Below are 16,693 nucleotides of genomic sequence, written 5' to 3' on the forward strand. Positions count from 1 at the left end.
GGATCTTTGCCGTTTTTGTGTGGGCTGCGGACTGGGAACGCTGTAGCCGGACCAATTTGTTTAGGCGGGTGAAGGATGGCGGCCTGAGTCTGGGACACTTATTTCTGCGGCAGATTGTAAGCAGATTTTGTTTTGTGCGCGATGTAAGCGATCCGTTTTTGCGCACTGTGTGCCAATTAAGGCTCGGAAATGCACTGCCGGACTTTGTTGTCACAACCGAAAGGTTCTCGGGACGTATTTTTGGTTACTTTAGAGAGGTTGTCGTGAGTGTTCGATTCCTGTCTGTTCGATTTTCGTATGAATATTTATCTTCTGTTAGCAGGAAGAAGTTGTATAAAGATTTGTGCGATGTAGTTCTTCCACAACCTATGTACAGGGCCTTATACAATGGAGGCCAGGGACGCGACGTACTTAAGCGTGTGAAGGCGATGCAGGTGCCGCCAAGTGCAAAAACTTTTTTCTTTAAATTACATACCGGAACACTACCAGTAAAGGAATTCTTGGAAAGGAAGCAGTTCTTTCTACCTTGGGGATCACATTGTTTAATTTGTAAACAACCAGAAACAATAGACCACGTTTTTTTGCACTGTTGGGAGGGGGTATACTTTTGGGACATTTTGCAACGGACTTTAAAAAAGGAATTTCCGCTCGACGCTCATGGTATTCGGTACTTGCCTGTAGAGAGTGAGGATGGGACACCATTCGACCTCATTATGCTAATGGGCCTCCATTGTATTTGGCGCTCCAGAATGGCAGGATATCATTGCGATCCTGATGCACGGACAGCACGGATCTATTTTCGGGAGTGCATGCATAAGTATATTGAAGTTCAGAAACTTGCTCCTGAAGCTCCCGAGTGGCTTGAAAGAGTTGAGCCTGTGGTGACGCTTAAGGGGTTTTAATATGATGAAGCCACGCACCCCCGGGCGGATAGTGTTGTTAATTATTGCTCATTGCGCTCTGTAAGTGTATTTGTGTACTGTGGTTCTTGCCGAAGTCAGGCAATAAATTAAAAAAAAAAGCAGTGGTGTAGTGGGTAGTGTAGTGAGCTGTAGATCTCTAGGTCGGTGGTTCGAATCCGGAACGGCGCGTACTTTTTTTTTTCGCGTCCGAATTTTTTTTTTACTTTCCTTAGTTTACTAACTTCAATGGAAGCTATTTTATTGCTAATTGCCTTATAATTCCACCCCAGCCCTTCCCTTTCCTTTCCCAAAAATTGTAAACCAGACACATATGACACATATATACGAGATTTTTCGATAGGGACGTATTAATCGCTATCGGTTAATCGTCTTCATATTGATTACGGTCATAGATTTCAATCACGCGTCTTCAGCGCGCACTTCGCTTCTGCGTCGCGTGGTTGCTTCGGACGGTAGCAAGAGTTGGGGGGTGCGTACGTCGACTGATGTTTCGGAGTGCGATCGTTTCCTGCCGTCTTGATCCAAGCTTGAAGACGTAGATGCGACCGGCCGTTGTGAAATACCGAGATCTTGCAAGATCTGACGGTATTCTTTTTCAACGATACGGTACTTGCGTTGCTTTGCATTCATGGCGAAATGCAGAAGCTTTGCGGTGAAAGACGAGGACCGCAACAGCCGCACAAAGGGACAGCAGACAGGCAGTACGACCAACACCTCCACACCACAAAAGAAAAACAAGCGCGAGCACTCGCGTCATGACTCGCGGGCAGGGTTGCCGTTGGGAACATTTTAAAAGGAGCCAAAACTTGAGCTGAAAGTAGTCAAAAGTAGCCATGCCATTCCTTCTTAGCTGTCGCGTAAAATAAGATGTTTTGCTCATTAATAAATTGAAGTGTAAAAAAATTGATAAAAATTATTCTTGGCGGTGTTGTCAACACTAAGCTTCAAAGAAATTTTCCGAAACTAAACGTGTATTTATCCACCGCTTTACGCATAAACGTAGGCATCCGCTCTCGCTCCCACGTGCGTTCCAAGCCAATCCCAATCCATAGCTTGTGGTCATTTCGTTTGGACGTTTGGCAGCAAAGCGCGCGCTTGTGAATTTTTATTTCTTCAAGCTTTTTGAAGTTTGGTGGCGGCACGCGTGAGTCACCGAGGGGAACCAGGAGGCACTGCTTGCGTAAGTATACATTCTGTCCTTTTTTTCCTTTTCATGTTAGTTGTCAGCTAATATTTACTTGTGAACTTGTCAAGAGTGAGGACAATGAGCACGCCTCGTGTGTCGCCCCTTTATCTAACTTGTCTGTAGGCATCTGTCAGCAGTTGTCTTTTGATTAACTCAGCGGAGCATTGCAAGGTGTAACTGCGTGTAAGGGTTGGGGTAATATGAAGTAACACACACGTACACGAAGGGAAGCGCTTCTAAATGTCGTGTGTGTTTGTGTGTTCCTTCATCAGGGTGAACGCACTATCCCGGCAAATCTTGTTGGCGCATTGCTTCTGAGAGGGTTTGTTTCTCACGGCACATCGTACATTTATGTACGTGTATAGATATTATGATCATGATCGCAATGACAGTCGTCACGTGGTTACGGCGCTCGGCTGCTGACTCGAAATACGCGGGTTCGATCCCGGCCGCGGCGGTCGAATTTCGATGGAGGCGAAATTCTAGAGGCCCGTGTACTGTGCGCGATATCGGTGCACTCTAAAGAACCCCAGGTGGTCGAAATTTCCGGAGCCGTTCTCTGCGGAGCCCCCCATGACCAACCAGTTGCCACGTGCGATGCAGTTGAGTGTTTTTCATCGCCAATTTTTGCTTTTGTGAGGCTAATCGCTTGGTTCAGGCATGCATGTCAGACGTCATAGAGTCGCAGCCTGCATGCCTTGTGCTTGATTGACACATGCTTCCATGGCAGTGTTGACATTGTTGCGTTGCGAGTCTCCGTGCGATGAGAGAAATGTGACAAGAACAGGATGAATGAACACAATTCTTCTGTACTGCCAGAAGTAATGCTGCTCCTGCCAGTGATCGGTTACAGAAAAAAAATTGAGAGTACTTTTTATTTATGTGTGTCCCTTCCCGCTACTCAGAGCCTTGTATTACAAAGTCTAGATCAGTGTGACTCTAGCGAGTGCTAGCGAGTGCTAGTTTCGAGCTCGCTAATTGAACGCGCTTGTTTTCTCTCTTCCTCATTTGGTCAATCTTGCGTTTTACTGGTTTCTTTTTTCATCTCTATGCTCCTGGTAGACTGCACTCAGTTTGATGTTCAATGCAGTGAAGTTGCACGCCACTATTGCTGGCTGTTATTTGGTTCACATGACAGCAGGCACAGAAATATTGTTTAAATTAGTCCCAAATTGCAGGCGCTCGTGACACTTGTAACTCTCAACTCATGAAAGTTCAGAAGTGCGTTGCGAAGTAGAACGAGATGGTTGTAAGAGTACCTGTCAGTTGTCATGGTAGTGTGAAGTTTTCGGCACCCAAACAGGCAAGTGCCAGTAGATTATGGCACAGACAGTGCCTGGTAAAAGTCCTTGTTTCCCCATTAATCTTTTGTCGTGTTTCCTCTGTGCAGCATGTCAAAACCATTCGCTGTGGTGAAGTTTCCTCTTGAGGACGACTGCCTTGCAGTCATTCCTGTCGGATGGCTCACAGAGACAAAAGAAGAGTGCTACTGGCCTGTGGCCAGGAGCTCGGAGGTGACGCGGCTCGCAAAAGCTGAGGCCGAGCCAGCTCTCGGAGGGGAGTGGATGCGTTGCCCAGTGGTCGTCGTTACCACTTGCCATAAGTAGTCTTATTGCAGACATATTGATGGTAGCTTCATCAGCGATTGTAAAGGCCTCTTTGCTAGATTCTGTGAGTCTTTACCTCTGCATGGCTAAATTACGACTAAGAAGTCATGTTGATAGCCACCGCTTAGCCAGCTGTCAAAAAGAGGAGCAGAATGAACTGTTAGCTATTGCACTTGTAAGCTGATGAACTACTTCTGAAACTCATTAGTGCCTTGTTTTTGAAGACCTGTAGTTCCCAGAATTAGTGCTGCACTCAGTATGCTTAATAATATTTAGTACAGAAAGGTTTAGTATGTTAATTTTTTTTTCATTATGAAACATTTTTTGGCACACAGAAAGCACAGACAAGGAAAGAGCACACAATACAAATGCCAGACATCAATTGATGCTTTGCGTTGTGTGCTCTTTCCTCATCCATGTTTGTTGTGCACTGAGCCAGTGTTTCATAATGCAAATTCAGAACCAACTCATCCAGCTGTTTACATTTAGTTCAGTTTGAATTGTTAGCCTGTCGCAGTGGCTGAGTGGTCCATGCTGCTGAGCCGAGGGCCCAGGTTACATCCTGTCTGTGGTGAAATGGAGCAGTGCAGAATGCGCTTGTGCTCTGTAATATCAGTGCATGTTAAACAACCCCATGTGGTCTAAATTAATCTGGAGTCTTCCGCTACGTCATTCTTCATAGCTTAAAGCTGTTAAATCCTAGAAACCAGAATCACGCTTTTAATTGTAAATAAAACAATGCCTCTGCCACATGAGTGTTTCACAGGCTTTCAAACTGATAGTCTGTTGGCCTGAGTGTTGATATACAGGCAGCTGAACGGGCATCAAGTCAGCAAAGCAGCCCTCGGACATATTTTTTAGTGACAATTCTGTTAAGTATGGATACGTGTTTAATTATGAGGAATTATGTGAGTCAGTTTTTGGAACCCATAGTTTGTACGAGATTTTGGTGCATGGTATTGAGGGTGCCTAAGACTGTATGCTGTTTGGGCAATTAAATATGTGCTCTCGAAAGTCTGCCAGTTTCCTTTCATAAGGTTTCTGATATAAACAGCAAGCTTCTTGTGGTAAGCGGCCGTGATGGTTAGCAGTCTATGGTTGAGGAAGGAAGGACCCGTGCTCTCACTGTAATGTAAGTTATCAATCGCTCGTACAGCTCTTTTTTGTAAAGTAAGTACTTTCACAAAATTGGTTGAGGTAGTCGTTCCCCAGATCAACAAACAATATTGTACATGCGAAAAGACTAGAGAGAAATAAATTTGTAGTTTGAATTTTCGAGGCAGTATTGTGCGAAATTTATTTAGGATACCAACAGAGCGAGCCATTTTAGTGCAAACATAGTTTACACGATCTGTCCAGAGTAAATGTTCTTCAAAAATGACTCCAAGGAACATTGTAGAGCTGACACGAGTTATAGGAGCTTGCTCGAAGTGAATTTGGAAGTTGTTCGGAACTTCCTTATTTTTGGCTCTAAACAGTATGTACTTTGTTTTCCTGACATTAAGTTCTAACCTATTTGATTTTAACCAAACAGACAATTGGGATAACCAACTATTGGAGGCTGCTTGCAAAATATTACTATCTTGCCCTGAAAAAAATACGTTAGTATCGTCTGCATAGATTATAATGTTGTCTGCTGGATGAAGGTTGACGATATCATTAATATATAATAAGAACAACGTTGGTCCTAGAACGGAGCCCTGTGGCACACCAGACACAATCTGACGATCCCAGATGAAATACCGTTAATGATAGTTGTTTGAGATCGGTTGTCAAGGTAGCTAGCAAATAAGGTTAAAGGAACGCCGCGTATTCCATAACACTGCATTTTTTCAAGCAATATCTTATGATTAACCGAGTCAAACGCTTTCCTCATATCAAGGAATATGCCAACTGTTAGCAGTTTATTTTCTATGTTTTCAATTAGCTTTTCTTTGATTTCCAGTAAGGCGGCCTCAGTTGTTTTGTTTTTTTTGAAATCCGTACTGTTGCTTGGAGATGACATGGTTTTTGTCGAGATATTGAGAATGTTTGCAGGATCCTACAAGAGCGCCGAAAAAAAGGTGCGGCGCTACGAGTTCACTTCAGCCCTAGAAAGATCGGCAGTTTCTGGTAATTGAAATTCTCATATTTCTTTATTGATGAAAAATTATTTTGCATACTCAACAAGACGTTCATGTGCAATTCTTTTTTAGGAAATGAGGGCCACAACGATGTTGTACAGCTGCCGTCACCACGTAAGACATGAATTCTCATTTGTTAAGCCGCCGCAGTGGCTCAGTGGTTACGGCGCTCGGCTGCTGACCCGAAAGACGCGGGTTCGATCCCGGCCAAGGCGGCCGAATTTTGATGGAAGCGAAATTCTAAAGGCCCGTGTGCTGTGCGATGTCAGTGCACGTTGAAGAACCCCAGGTGGTCGAAATTTCCGGAGCCCTTCACTACGGCGTCCCTCATAGCCTGAGTCGCCTTTGGATGTTAACCGCCTTAAAACTAAAACACCATTTCTCATTTCTATTTAATGTAAGGTCGACATTGTGTTAGTTTTGATTGGGGATTTATGGTAGTATGCTTGCAAAATCTGGGAAAAAAACTTCACCGTAGCTAATTGCACTTGCAGAGAAATGGAACGTGCTCAGACTTGGCATCAGCTTTATACATTTGCCATGCTCTCAGATCAGCAGTGAATCTGCCAGTAACCATTTCGTGGCAAACTCTCTTACCCACGTTAACAGTACTGCGAACAGGTTTCTATTCACATGACATATATTCCGCTCTCTGTTTTTGGTTTCGCCATGACAGTTTCTTTTGTGTCCTTAAATGTACCGTATTTTCCAGTGTATAAGACGCACCCGCCGTATATGCAGGCTGTAATTGAAAAAGTTGCTATATAAGACGCACCCTTATATAAGACGCACCCCAGTTTTCCCAGTTGGGCTAGTGAGGATCAATTAAACACGCTTGCGCGACCATCACGAAATTCACCGTACTTGTGAGAAATTCTTAAGCAACGCTAAGTGGTCGAAAAAGGCAACACTCACGCCATTCCTGCCCACGTTTTGGAAAAAAAGAAAGAAAAACGAAAAAACTCTCCCACATGTCCATAAGAACATTTTATTTCTACTTAAAACCTTGGAAGTCTTCACCTTCGGATGCGCTATCAAAAAGTTCGCCCATTTCTGGTGGCAACGCGACTGAAATATTCTCTTCGCACTACGTACATGGAGCAAACAAAGTGGCAAAGGGTGGCTGAAAAAAGAACGCCGGCTTGTCCTGGCTTGTCTTGACAATGGCGAGAAGCGTGATTGTCGTCATCTTTTGGCATTTCACATTACTTTTGCTTGGGGCCTCCGAAACGGTGGTGTGTTTGTGATCCCGGAAGTCGTCATCCCCGTCGTTTCATGATAAAGTTCACCTAAAAAACGTTGCGCAAGGTGGTCCCCGTATTGAAGTATTAACCGTGTTACAACCGCTTCATTGCTAGTGATATTTTTTCGGTAAAAAAGGCTTGAACATGAACCTGAGTAATTTCTGAACTCTCTAAAAAAAAACGAAAAATTCGCATATAAGACGCACCCTTGTATAGGACCCACCAGCAAGATTTTTGAAAAAAAGCCGCGTCTTATACACCGGAAAATACGGTACCAATGCACCATGCTGGTGCATGAGAAATGTAATTATTGAAGTACTATAGACACATATTTAAAAAATTGAAAACTGATTTTTCAGGAAAGAAAGTGGTGCAGTAATTCTCTCGCATTTCGGTGGACATTCATAAGAGAAGGGATAAAGGAGGGAGTGTGAGACGAAAGGAAGAAGGAGGTGCCGTAGCGCCCTGGGATAATTTCAGCCGACTGGGGATCTTTAACGTGCACTGACATCGCACAGCACACGGGCACCTCTTGCGTTTCGCCTCCATCGAAACGCGCCGCCGCAGTCGGATCACAACGTTCTTTTATGTGTCATAGGTATCTGCATGATGTGACATTGTTTGTCACGTCAACTACTTGTCATGGAGGTGTCGGTTTTGATGGGTTTTGAATTATGAAGTCTTTGTACAGCCTGTGATTAAAACCAAATTAAAATATCTTTTCGGCCAAAGGAAGTGTTACTATTGCCTGGGGGGCATCTCTATATAACCAGGAATTTGTTTCTGAACTTCGTAATTTTGTGTCTATTGTGTTTTAAAAAGATCACCTGTATGCAAAACAGCCTGGCCATGCAACTGTTCTGTCCCTTCTCCAAAAATATCCTGAAGTAGCATTTCTGCATTCAATTAGGATAGAAATGTGACATTGTGGTTGTACACAGTAGTGTGTTCTGTACTTCCTGGATTGCCATCAATGACGCATGTTCATCTCCAGCCCCACTGAATCACGCTGGGGAGAGCGTGAACGAAAACAGTGCGCCACCCAGCAAGCTGGAGGGGTCGACAGCTGGGACTGTTGATGGTGAGATTTCACTTTGTTTACTTCTGTGCAAAAAGAGAAATGCAAGCCAAACATGGGGACACAGTGAGAGGACAGAACAAATGCTGCTTGTCCCGTCTTTTCACTGCGTTCCTTTCTTTTAATTACACTCCTATTTTGTCTAGTATCAAGTGACACAACAAAATATAGAAGCTAGATCTGGTTTGCCTTAAAGAAAAACAGAGCAAATTTTAAATTTCTCATTGTACCTGCTGCTGCCGAGCAGCAGTCAACAGGCCCAGAAAGACCTAGAGAATATACTTATTCAGGAAGATATTTGCACGGAGTTCTCCTCAGTGGCTCTTGAAACTGTGCTAGGAGCACATTTCTAGTTTCAAACTATGTGCTTTGAAAGGGGTCACTCTGAAAATCATCACATGTATTTCTCAAAAACGATTGTATTGAACTGAAGTGGTACTGGAATTTACAACCTAGTACTTCCATTGCTTTCTCCTCTTGTGATTCATAGTGGAGTGGTTGTTGTGTGCCCTTCCCAAGAGCTGTATGTTGTGCTTTTGTTGGGTTCTTTTGGATCCTGGCATTTCTGTTGCCTCTCTCTGTATACATCACCACCAGGAAGCCACTCCTACGAATTGCACTCTACACAGTAGTCCCATGTTCTGTGCATTTGTTTCCTTACCAGCATAATTTGGTCGCTTGGTCGCGGTTGGTCAGCAAGGCCCATTGTAATTTTTCATTGTCTTTCAAAGTATTTTAAAAGTTTACTGGTTGGAAGTCAATGCAGTGCCTTGGATGCAGCGAAATGTGCTGAAAAAAATTAATTGCAACATCACAAAGCTCCCATAAAGGGTGCTGAAGGAGATAAGCAGCCAATAATAGTGGCATGCTCTGAAGGAGGACCTCTTGCTTAGGAAAGAACTGAACAGCCTAACTGCCTTGTGGAGCACATCAGCTGGCTCCTAGTCTTGTCTTGCCTGCAGCAAAATGGATGCGTGGTAAGAGATAAATGTGACCTTGTTTTATGTCTCAACGGTTTGGCACCTCCTGTGCCTAGCAAGAAACATTTCCTGTCAGCTAAGGGCTATAATTCCATAAGGGCTATCTTTGTTGCAGTTTTAATGCATTGATCCCTGCCGACACTTGCAGTTAGAACAGATGTCTACCTCCAGCATTTTGGCCAATGTGGGTTTTGCCGTAAGCAATACTTTCCAAATGGTGCAATGCTATATTAAGGGCACAGGCCTGCTCTGCTTTCTCGCTTCTATTAGCACATGCTTCTCATGACACTGGAAGAATCCATTTGCGACTAACTGCTGCCATCTCTGCCATGGTGCAATAGCAGTGGAAATGCCCATGAAGCAATGTAAAAATTGGCGAAGCTCATAGACTGAGAAGTCCTTTACACAACAAGGCTGCAGGTTCTGTGCTAGCTATCACACATAGAGCAGCTCCATTTCACCTAGGTGTTTGTCAGTGCATGGTGACATTTATGGCATTTAAATTAGGCTAGCAAGGAATAGAACATGAATTAGAAGTGTCCTGGAGGATAAAAACTGGTGGAAGTTTAGGAGCATAGTACAGAGTGTGTTGCTGCCTACTGTTAGCCTCATACTGTTCTTTATTGTACCTCAGTGCGCAAATGATATTATTGCGCCCAGGTTAACCCTGCTCTCACTGAAATTGTTGATTGCTTCAGTTTCAGCTACCCTGCTGAAGCTGATGTGCCTGGTGCTGGAGGTCCGACAGCAGCAGCGCGACTTAATGCAGCGGTTACAAAGGCTGGAGGATCACGTGCTGCTGCGGTCGGACCGGCAGCTGGAGCAGAGGACTCGGCCAGTGTCCCCCTCGCCACCGCCTCCCACCCTTGCACTGCCCGCATTCTCCCCCGAGGAGTTGGACACTGTGGAAGCTGCCGTCCAGGACGACAGCGTGGCTGCTGGAGTGGTGATTTAATGTTTCTGATAATTCGTGTCTGGAAAAATGAATGCCTACTAACGAATTGCATGCATAATGTAATTCCGAGGTTTGTGAAGAAATCTTGAGCTCCAAGAGTATTTGCATGCCATGCTCTGTGAATTACATGCTCTTCATAGATATAATTCCTACTGTTGTGCTGGAGTGTGCTGTCACAGTGTGTTTTGTTAATGTAAATGTCTTGTTCATGAAAGTTGCTTGCTGATATACACACTGGCTGTTTCAGTGAACATTTTCAGGAATTCCTAAGAATAGGGAGTTCAAAATAGAAGAAATATTTGCAGGTACAAACGCACACTTATGCAGTAAATTATGTCCACCACTGCTCAGAGATCGTTCCTCCAAAAAAAAAATTGTTTTCCCATATCGAACTTGCGCTTCTTTAGGAATTTTTGAGAGTGTTCACTGGAACGCCCTGTCGATTCCTTGTGTGGTGAGATTTACTGTTGGAAGCAAAAGTGGTACGCAATGCCCAGCCGGTAGCAGAGCTTGCAAAAACTGCATCACGTGTCGGGACAGCTGTTAGGGGACTCTCTTTATCTGCTCTTTGGCTCCTATCAATTTGTTGGGCTCAGTAGCAGTGCTGAACATGTGGCGCTCGCAATATTGCTTACGGCAAGTGCCAGTTGTCACATCATGTTTCAGCCACGCAATGCAAAGAAAATGCCACCTGCGAGACTGCTGTCGCATCAGAGCGTTTAGGCGAGAAGGAGCGCTAAACAGCAAACCAAGCTACTGATGCTGGTTCTGTGCGAAGCATTGCACCTGTCACATCTTGTAGTAGCTTGGTATTTGGCGGTGCAGTCACAGGCTTTTTTGGGGCAGTTGCTCTCAGATGGTGTCACTCAATGTCATTCGATGTAGTTTTCCAGAGCTCTGCCGGTGGCCGGTCGTTGCGTAACAGACTTGGTTCCAACAAATTTTTTTTCCCAGTCAAATATTTCTGTGATTACACTATTGTTTTACATCGATCAACAGCAAAAAAAAATCCCCTATGCTTTTGTTGCCTGTGGCTGCCTTTCTTCGTGTGTCTCATAACGAGCCCCTCATTTTCCTTACATTTGTCATTTATTGTTGTGCTGTTTTAATTTAGTTCAGCAGTGGACTTTGTAGCTAACATTAAGGATGTTGTAAGGTCTGTTTTACAGGAAGCTGTGCTTTCGGTTAATATACTGTTGCATGAACTGCTGTGAACACAGCTGGAAGTTGGTCCTCTCTCAGCGCGTCTTTAATTTCGGCTAGGTTTCCCAAATAATGGGGCAGCTTTAACCCACCTCTTCCCTGTCTTTTGCTCACATTATGCACATTTCATTACTTAATCTGCTGCCAAAAACAAGCAACATCGTTTAATTAAATATGGTTGCTAAGCACGCAGCTTTACTCAGGTGCTTGGGGATTTAAATAAGCGCCCTTTGTATAGCATTAATTAGATGCTCAATTTCAGGGTAGTGAGCCCCGCCATGGTGGCTCAGTGGTTAGGGCACTCGACTGCTGAACCCAAAGACTCAGGTTCAAACCCAGCCGTGATGGCCAGTTTTCCATGGAGGCGAAAAGCAAGGCGCCCGTGTGCAGTGTGATGTCAGTGGCGCATGTTAAAGACCCCACGTGGTCGAAACTTCCGGAGCCCTCCACTATGGTGTCCCTCATCATAGCCTGAGTCACTTTGGAACTTTAAGTTCTACAAACCAAATCAATTTTAGCGTAACGGCTGTGCAGAGAAAACACATCCAGCACATAGATATCTGCAAAAAGCATTATAGTTATAATATAATAATGTCCAAGATGCAAAGCATAATGGGTAGGAGTTGGCCACCTTTGCTTAATCGCTAAAGTTTCCCTGCTCTTAGTAAACTGGGAAAAAAAAGAATGTCCATATTGGTGGTGGTGCTTTCTGCTGGTAGCAACTAGTCAAGCTATTGTATCATACAGAAATTATGCATTATGATTGTAGGTACTCGCATGGGCTGTTGACAGGTAGTCACACAATTGTCTTAGCTATTCGATTCTGCTAAACTAAATGAAATTATAATTGATGTTTGTGCCTAATAGCTTGTGCACCTGTGGTGTTTCTTTTCAGCGAAAGCAGCTGGTCCGCCTGGGGGGCAAGGGCCTGAGGGAGGTGGGCTCCAACATAATGACCGCCATCATGGGGGTGGCTGTACAGAGGATGTACAGCCTCCATGGCCGCAAGGGCAAGTGGTCATTTATTGCCCTGAAGTTATGCAAGGTGGCAACAGGTATGTTGTTGCAGTAGCTTTTAACTGAATTTTAAAAGATGAGTGGAAGAACATGCACCAGGTTCTGCTGCGCTTTGTTTTCTTTTCTTCTTTTCAGTTGATACTTTACCAGTTTTCTTTTTCATTACAGGTGAATATTTTGTTACTGTTTTTATGGGGGTAGTCATCTGCAGTTTTCTTCCATGTGCATCTGAAGATATATGAGTCAGCAGATGCCTTTCAAAGAAAGCCCTCCCATCAGTCACATCCATCTCTTGTCATGGATCGTAGTCGTGCCTTGTATCTGCCAGCCATTTGTGCTCCCATATGTTAGTAGTGCAAAGTGGTCGACCGTGATGTCGCAGCAGCTTTATACAGTTGGTTAGAAGAGCTTTCAGGTGGATTTTCTCCTCAAGTTGTATTTGGATACTGTAGTCCTTTCATTTTGGCACGCACTTTGAGTTAACATGTACTTGTGGCCTTTTCTTTTTTCTCTGTTGCTGAAATAATCTTGATTTCTGTTAACGAGCAAACTTTTTCTGCTGGCCTAAAATGAACGCTTATCTTATGCAGATGCCATCTGTGAGAAGACGGGGGCGGATGTGGTGGAAGCGCAGGGGTTTATTAGGAAGTGGTTGCCAGGTTCGGTGGACCGTGGCGGCGGACGCAAAAGGCGTTTTGCCGAAGCGTTTCTGCCAAGTACCGCTGCCGGCCTGGCAACCACTGCGAGCCCCTGTGCTTCAGCCCCCAGCACAGTGCCCTCCCTTCCCCAAGCGGCCCCCACCTCCCAGAAATCCTCCTCCCGCGCGGCCCTGGCTCCTTCCCAAGGTCCCGCCTCCTGCGCGGCCCTCGCTGCCTCGCAGGTCTCGCGCAACCGCGCGTCCCCAGCCACGGTGCCTAATTATTTAATAAATTGTTTCTCAGTTGGATTCTTTCGTTGCCTCATTTTGTTGTGCATGTGTATAGAAGAGACGATTGCAGCTTTGCAATGCCAAAACCCATGGCTTTCCCAATGCGAACATTAACTGGAATGTGAATATTCGCTGAACTGGAAATGCAATGGCATAAACTTCGGGCAAGCGTTAGCAGAAAGGCTGAACAGTGGCCTAATTGTGGTATGTCAAGCCGGTGTTGGTAGAGCGGCTGAAAGTGGGTACAATAGCGGCATGAATGTCGGTTCAGTGTTGGTAGAGCGGCTGAACAGTGGTCTGATAGTGGCATGAATGTCGGTTCAGTGTTGGTAGAGTGGCTGAAAGTGGGTACAATAGCGGCGTGAATGTCGGTTCAGTGTTGGTAGAGCGGCTGAAAAGTGGTCTGAGAGTGGCATGAATGTCGGTTCAGTGTTGGTAGAGCGGCTGAACAGTGGTCTGATAGTGGCATGAATGTCGGTTCAGTGTTGGTCCGAACATCAGGCCAAGGTTGGAAAAAGTAACTTTTTGCCCCAATGCCGACGTCGGTACGACTTTCGAGCCGGTTTTGACCAGCATTATGCCAGCGTCGGTCCATTGTTGGTGTGCTGCTTGGGTTAGTATTGTTTTTTTCAGGCAGTACCCTCCGTAGGGCTTAGGCAGGCTGATGATGATGGTGACATTTTCATTATAGCGTTGAGAGTGAACGGTCGCAGGCCTTATACCATTTCTTGCCCGGCTGACGAAGTTTTTAGATCCATTCCACTAAACTCTAACTAATTTTATGTTTTTCGCTGAGGACCTGGCGAGTAACTTTGCTTCAAAAATCTTGTTTTTCGTTTTCACAGATTTATCCGTGAAAAGGAAAAATAAAAAAGGAATGATATGTACCTGCTCATTCTGCGCGCCTCCTTGTCTTCTCCTGGTCCACACGGAATTCCAAATATGTTCTTGCGCCGTTATGATGAACTTTTATCCGAATTTCTAGCCATAATCTTTCATACCAGCCTATCAACCGGCACTGTTCCCACGGATTCGAGAGTTGCGCGGATTCTGCCAATACTGAAAAAAGGTACAGCCTCACCTGTTACTAATTTTCGTCCGATATCACTTACATCTTCTTCTTGTAAACTAATCGAACACATTGTAGCCACTCATATAACTTCCTCTCTAAATGACAAAGACATTCTATCATCACACCAGCATGGATTTAGAAAGGGCTTTTCGACCGTCACTCAATTAAATTGTGTTGTACATAGCTTTGCTGACATTCTAAACAAAGCATGGCAGATGGATGTCATTTTTCTAGATTTTAAGAAAGATTTTGACCTTGTTTCTCATGCCAAACTAATATATAAGCTTGAAAATATCGGTCTTCCTTCTTTCATAATTTTCTGGGTTCCTGCTTACCTTTCTAACCGCGTCCAGTTCGTCAGTATTGATGCCCATTGTTCCAATTACCTTCCGCAAGGAAGTGTGCTTGGACCATTACTATCCTTGGTCTACATCAATGACATTGTGGATGTAATTAGTGAACCAGTGCAAATCAGGCTTTTTGGCGATGTTTGTGTATTATTTCATGAAGTCACATCCTACGAACACCAGGTCATCCTTAATTCTAACCTTCACAGCATTCACTCATGGTGCAGTCGATGGGAGATGGAGCTTAACAATGACAAAAGTCTTTATGAAAGTGACCAATAAACAAAGTAGCCTATCATTTCCGTATGCCCTTCCAAATCATTCTCTTGAGGAAGTTAACGAATACAAATACTTAGGTGTTACTGTAACCAATAACCTTAGCTGGAACAAACATATAGCCAACATATGTACGTCATCCTTTCGGAAACATTGCTTTCTTAGGCATAGATTAAAAGGTGCCCCTTCTAGTGCAAAGCTTCTAGCCTATACATCCTTCATCTGACCGAAACTTGATTACGCATGCACCGTCTGGGACCCTTACACAAAACATAACATTGAGGCACTGGAAATGATGCAGCGAAAGTGTGTTAGAGTAATCTTTAATAAATATCGTTCTACTGACTCTCCAACCACTCTTATGTCACAAAAAAACATACAGACATTGCAAACACGAAGAAAAATTCAACGATTGAAATTTCTTTTCCTACTCAAAAATAACAAACTTTCCATGAGCCCAGATTTATTTCTTAAACCGATCACAACGCCACTGACACGACATCGTCACACGGAATGACTAACACCTTACAGCGCTAGAATCAATGCTTTTAAATACTTATTTTTTCCTCACACAATAACTCAATGGAACGAACTCCCGCCTGAGGCTGTAAACAGCATGGATGCCATTAACAAAATTACTTATGATAATTGCTGAGTTGTTTTTTTTCCTTGTTCTTTACTATGTTCTATTACAGTTTTATTTTTGTGCTATGTAATCTGCCACGCCTTTTTTTTGTGATTTTGCGCCTCCTGCTTGGACCCATCTTAGGGTCTGCAGCATTCTGTAAATAAATAAAAAAAATCAGTAACAAAAGGCGCAAGAGTGTTTATGCGGACTCGGTCATGGACTTCAATGAAGCTCTAATGGACCCACCAAAGCTTCTTGTACATTTTGTTCCTTTTCGCAGGGGTTCTGTGATTCCGCTTCGTTCGCTTTGCTTAACTTGAAGTAATTCGGTAGGCTTTACCTTGATTTCTGGAGCAGCAGCATTAGCCATCTTGCTAGGATGTTTGATGTTGTCCAGTTCAGCTAAATTGAAAATTAATTCCCAGAACTTTTGTGCCAGAGGAGTTTTGATGATCTCCACAAATTAGGAGTAGAAAACATACACAGTAGAATTTCATGACAAGAAAAGAAGAATTGGTGCGAACGCTGTGAAACCGGTTCTGACATCTCACCTGGAATGAAGTCACTTTGATAAAATAGATGAACAGGTGTTTAAGGCGGGATGGCAGGCAGTGTTGTCAAACTCGGCACAAACTCGGCACACCCATACTCGGCACACCCTCGGCACAAACTCGGCACAAACTCGGCCCAAACTCGGCACAAACTCGGCAAACTCAGCACACCCAAACTCGGCACACTCGGCACACCCGTCAAACTCGGCACACCCATCTTTAAAACCTGGAACCAATCTTTGCGCGTACTAACATGTTTAAGAACTCATTTTTTTCCACGCACTGTCTCACAATTGAATGCACTCCCAGTAGAAGTTTTTTCCGCGCATGATGTAAATGTTTTCGAAGAACGTGTACGAAAAGCTCTGGGTTGATGTTATCTTCGCTTTTGCTGATTCATTTCTTTTTCCTTCTTTTTGTGCGTTTGCACTGCATGCTGCGCGTTTTATACCCTTTGATTGCTTATGATTGCTTGTGTTGGTTTTTTGTGATTGCTTCCTAAAGGTGGCGCTGAATTGCGTTTACTTATGATCTGTATTGCCCTCCTGCTTAGTCTTCAATGACTGCAGTATGTT

General features: G+C 44.1%; 1 protein-coding gene across 1 annotated transcript; it reads left to right on the forward strand.

Moving 5' to 3' along the window:
* Window positions 1–4,597: 4,597 nt before the first annotated feature.
* LOC149326851 (uncharacterized) lies at window positions 4,598–14,101 on the forward strand. The gene is made up of 7 exons (XM_089564702.1): window positions 4,598–5,828; window positions 5,912–5,953; window positions 8,078–8,164; window positions 9,840–10,087; window positions 12,195–12,354; window positions 12,907–13,196; window positions 14,090–14,101. Exons 1-7 carry the CDS (start codon window positions 5,603–5,605, stop codon window positions 14,099–14,101), a joined length of 1,065 nt encoding a protein of 354 aa, XP_089420828.1. The 5' UTR covers window positions 4,598–5,602.
* The last annotated feature ends 2,592 nt before the right edge of the window (window positions 14,102–16,693 follow it).

Source organism: Amblyomma mixtum, chromosome 10, assembly GCF_055824585.1.
Source record: "Amblyomma mixtum isolate Tamu chromosome 10, ASM5582458v1, whole genome shotgun sequence".
Taxonomy (NCBI): Eukaryota; Metazoa; Arthropoda; class Arachnida; order Ixodida; family Ixodidae; genus Amblyomma; species Amblyomma mixtum.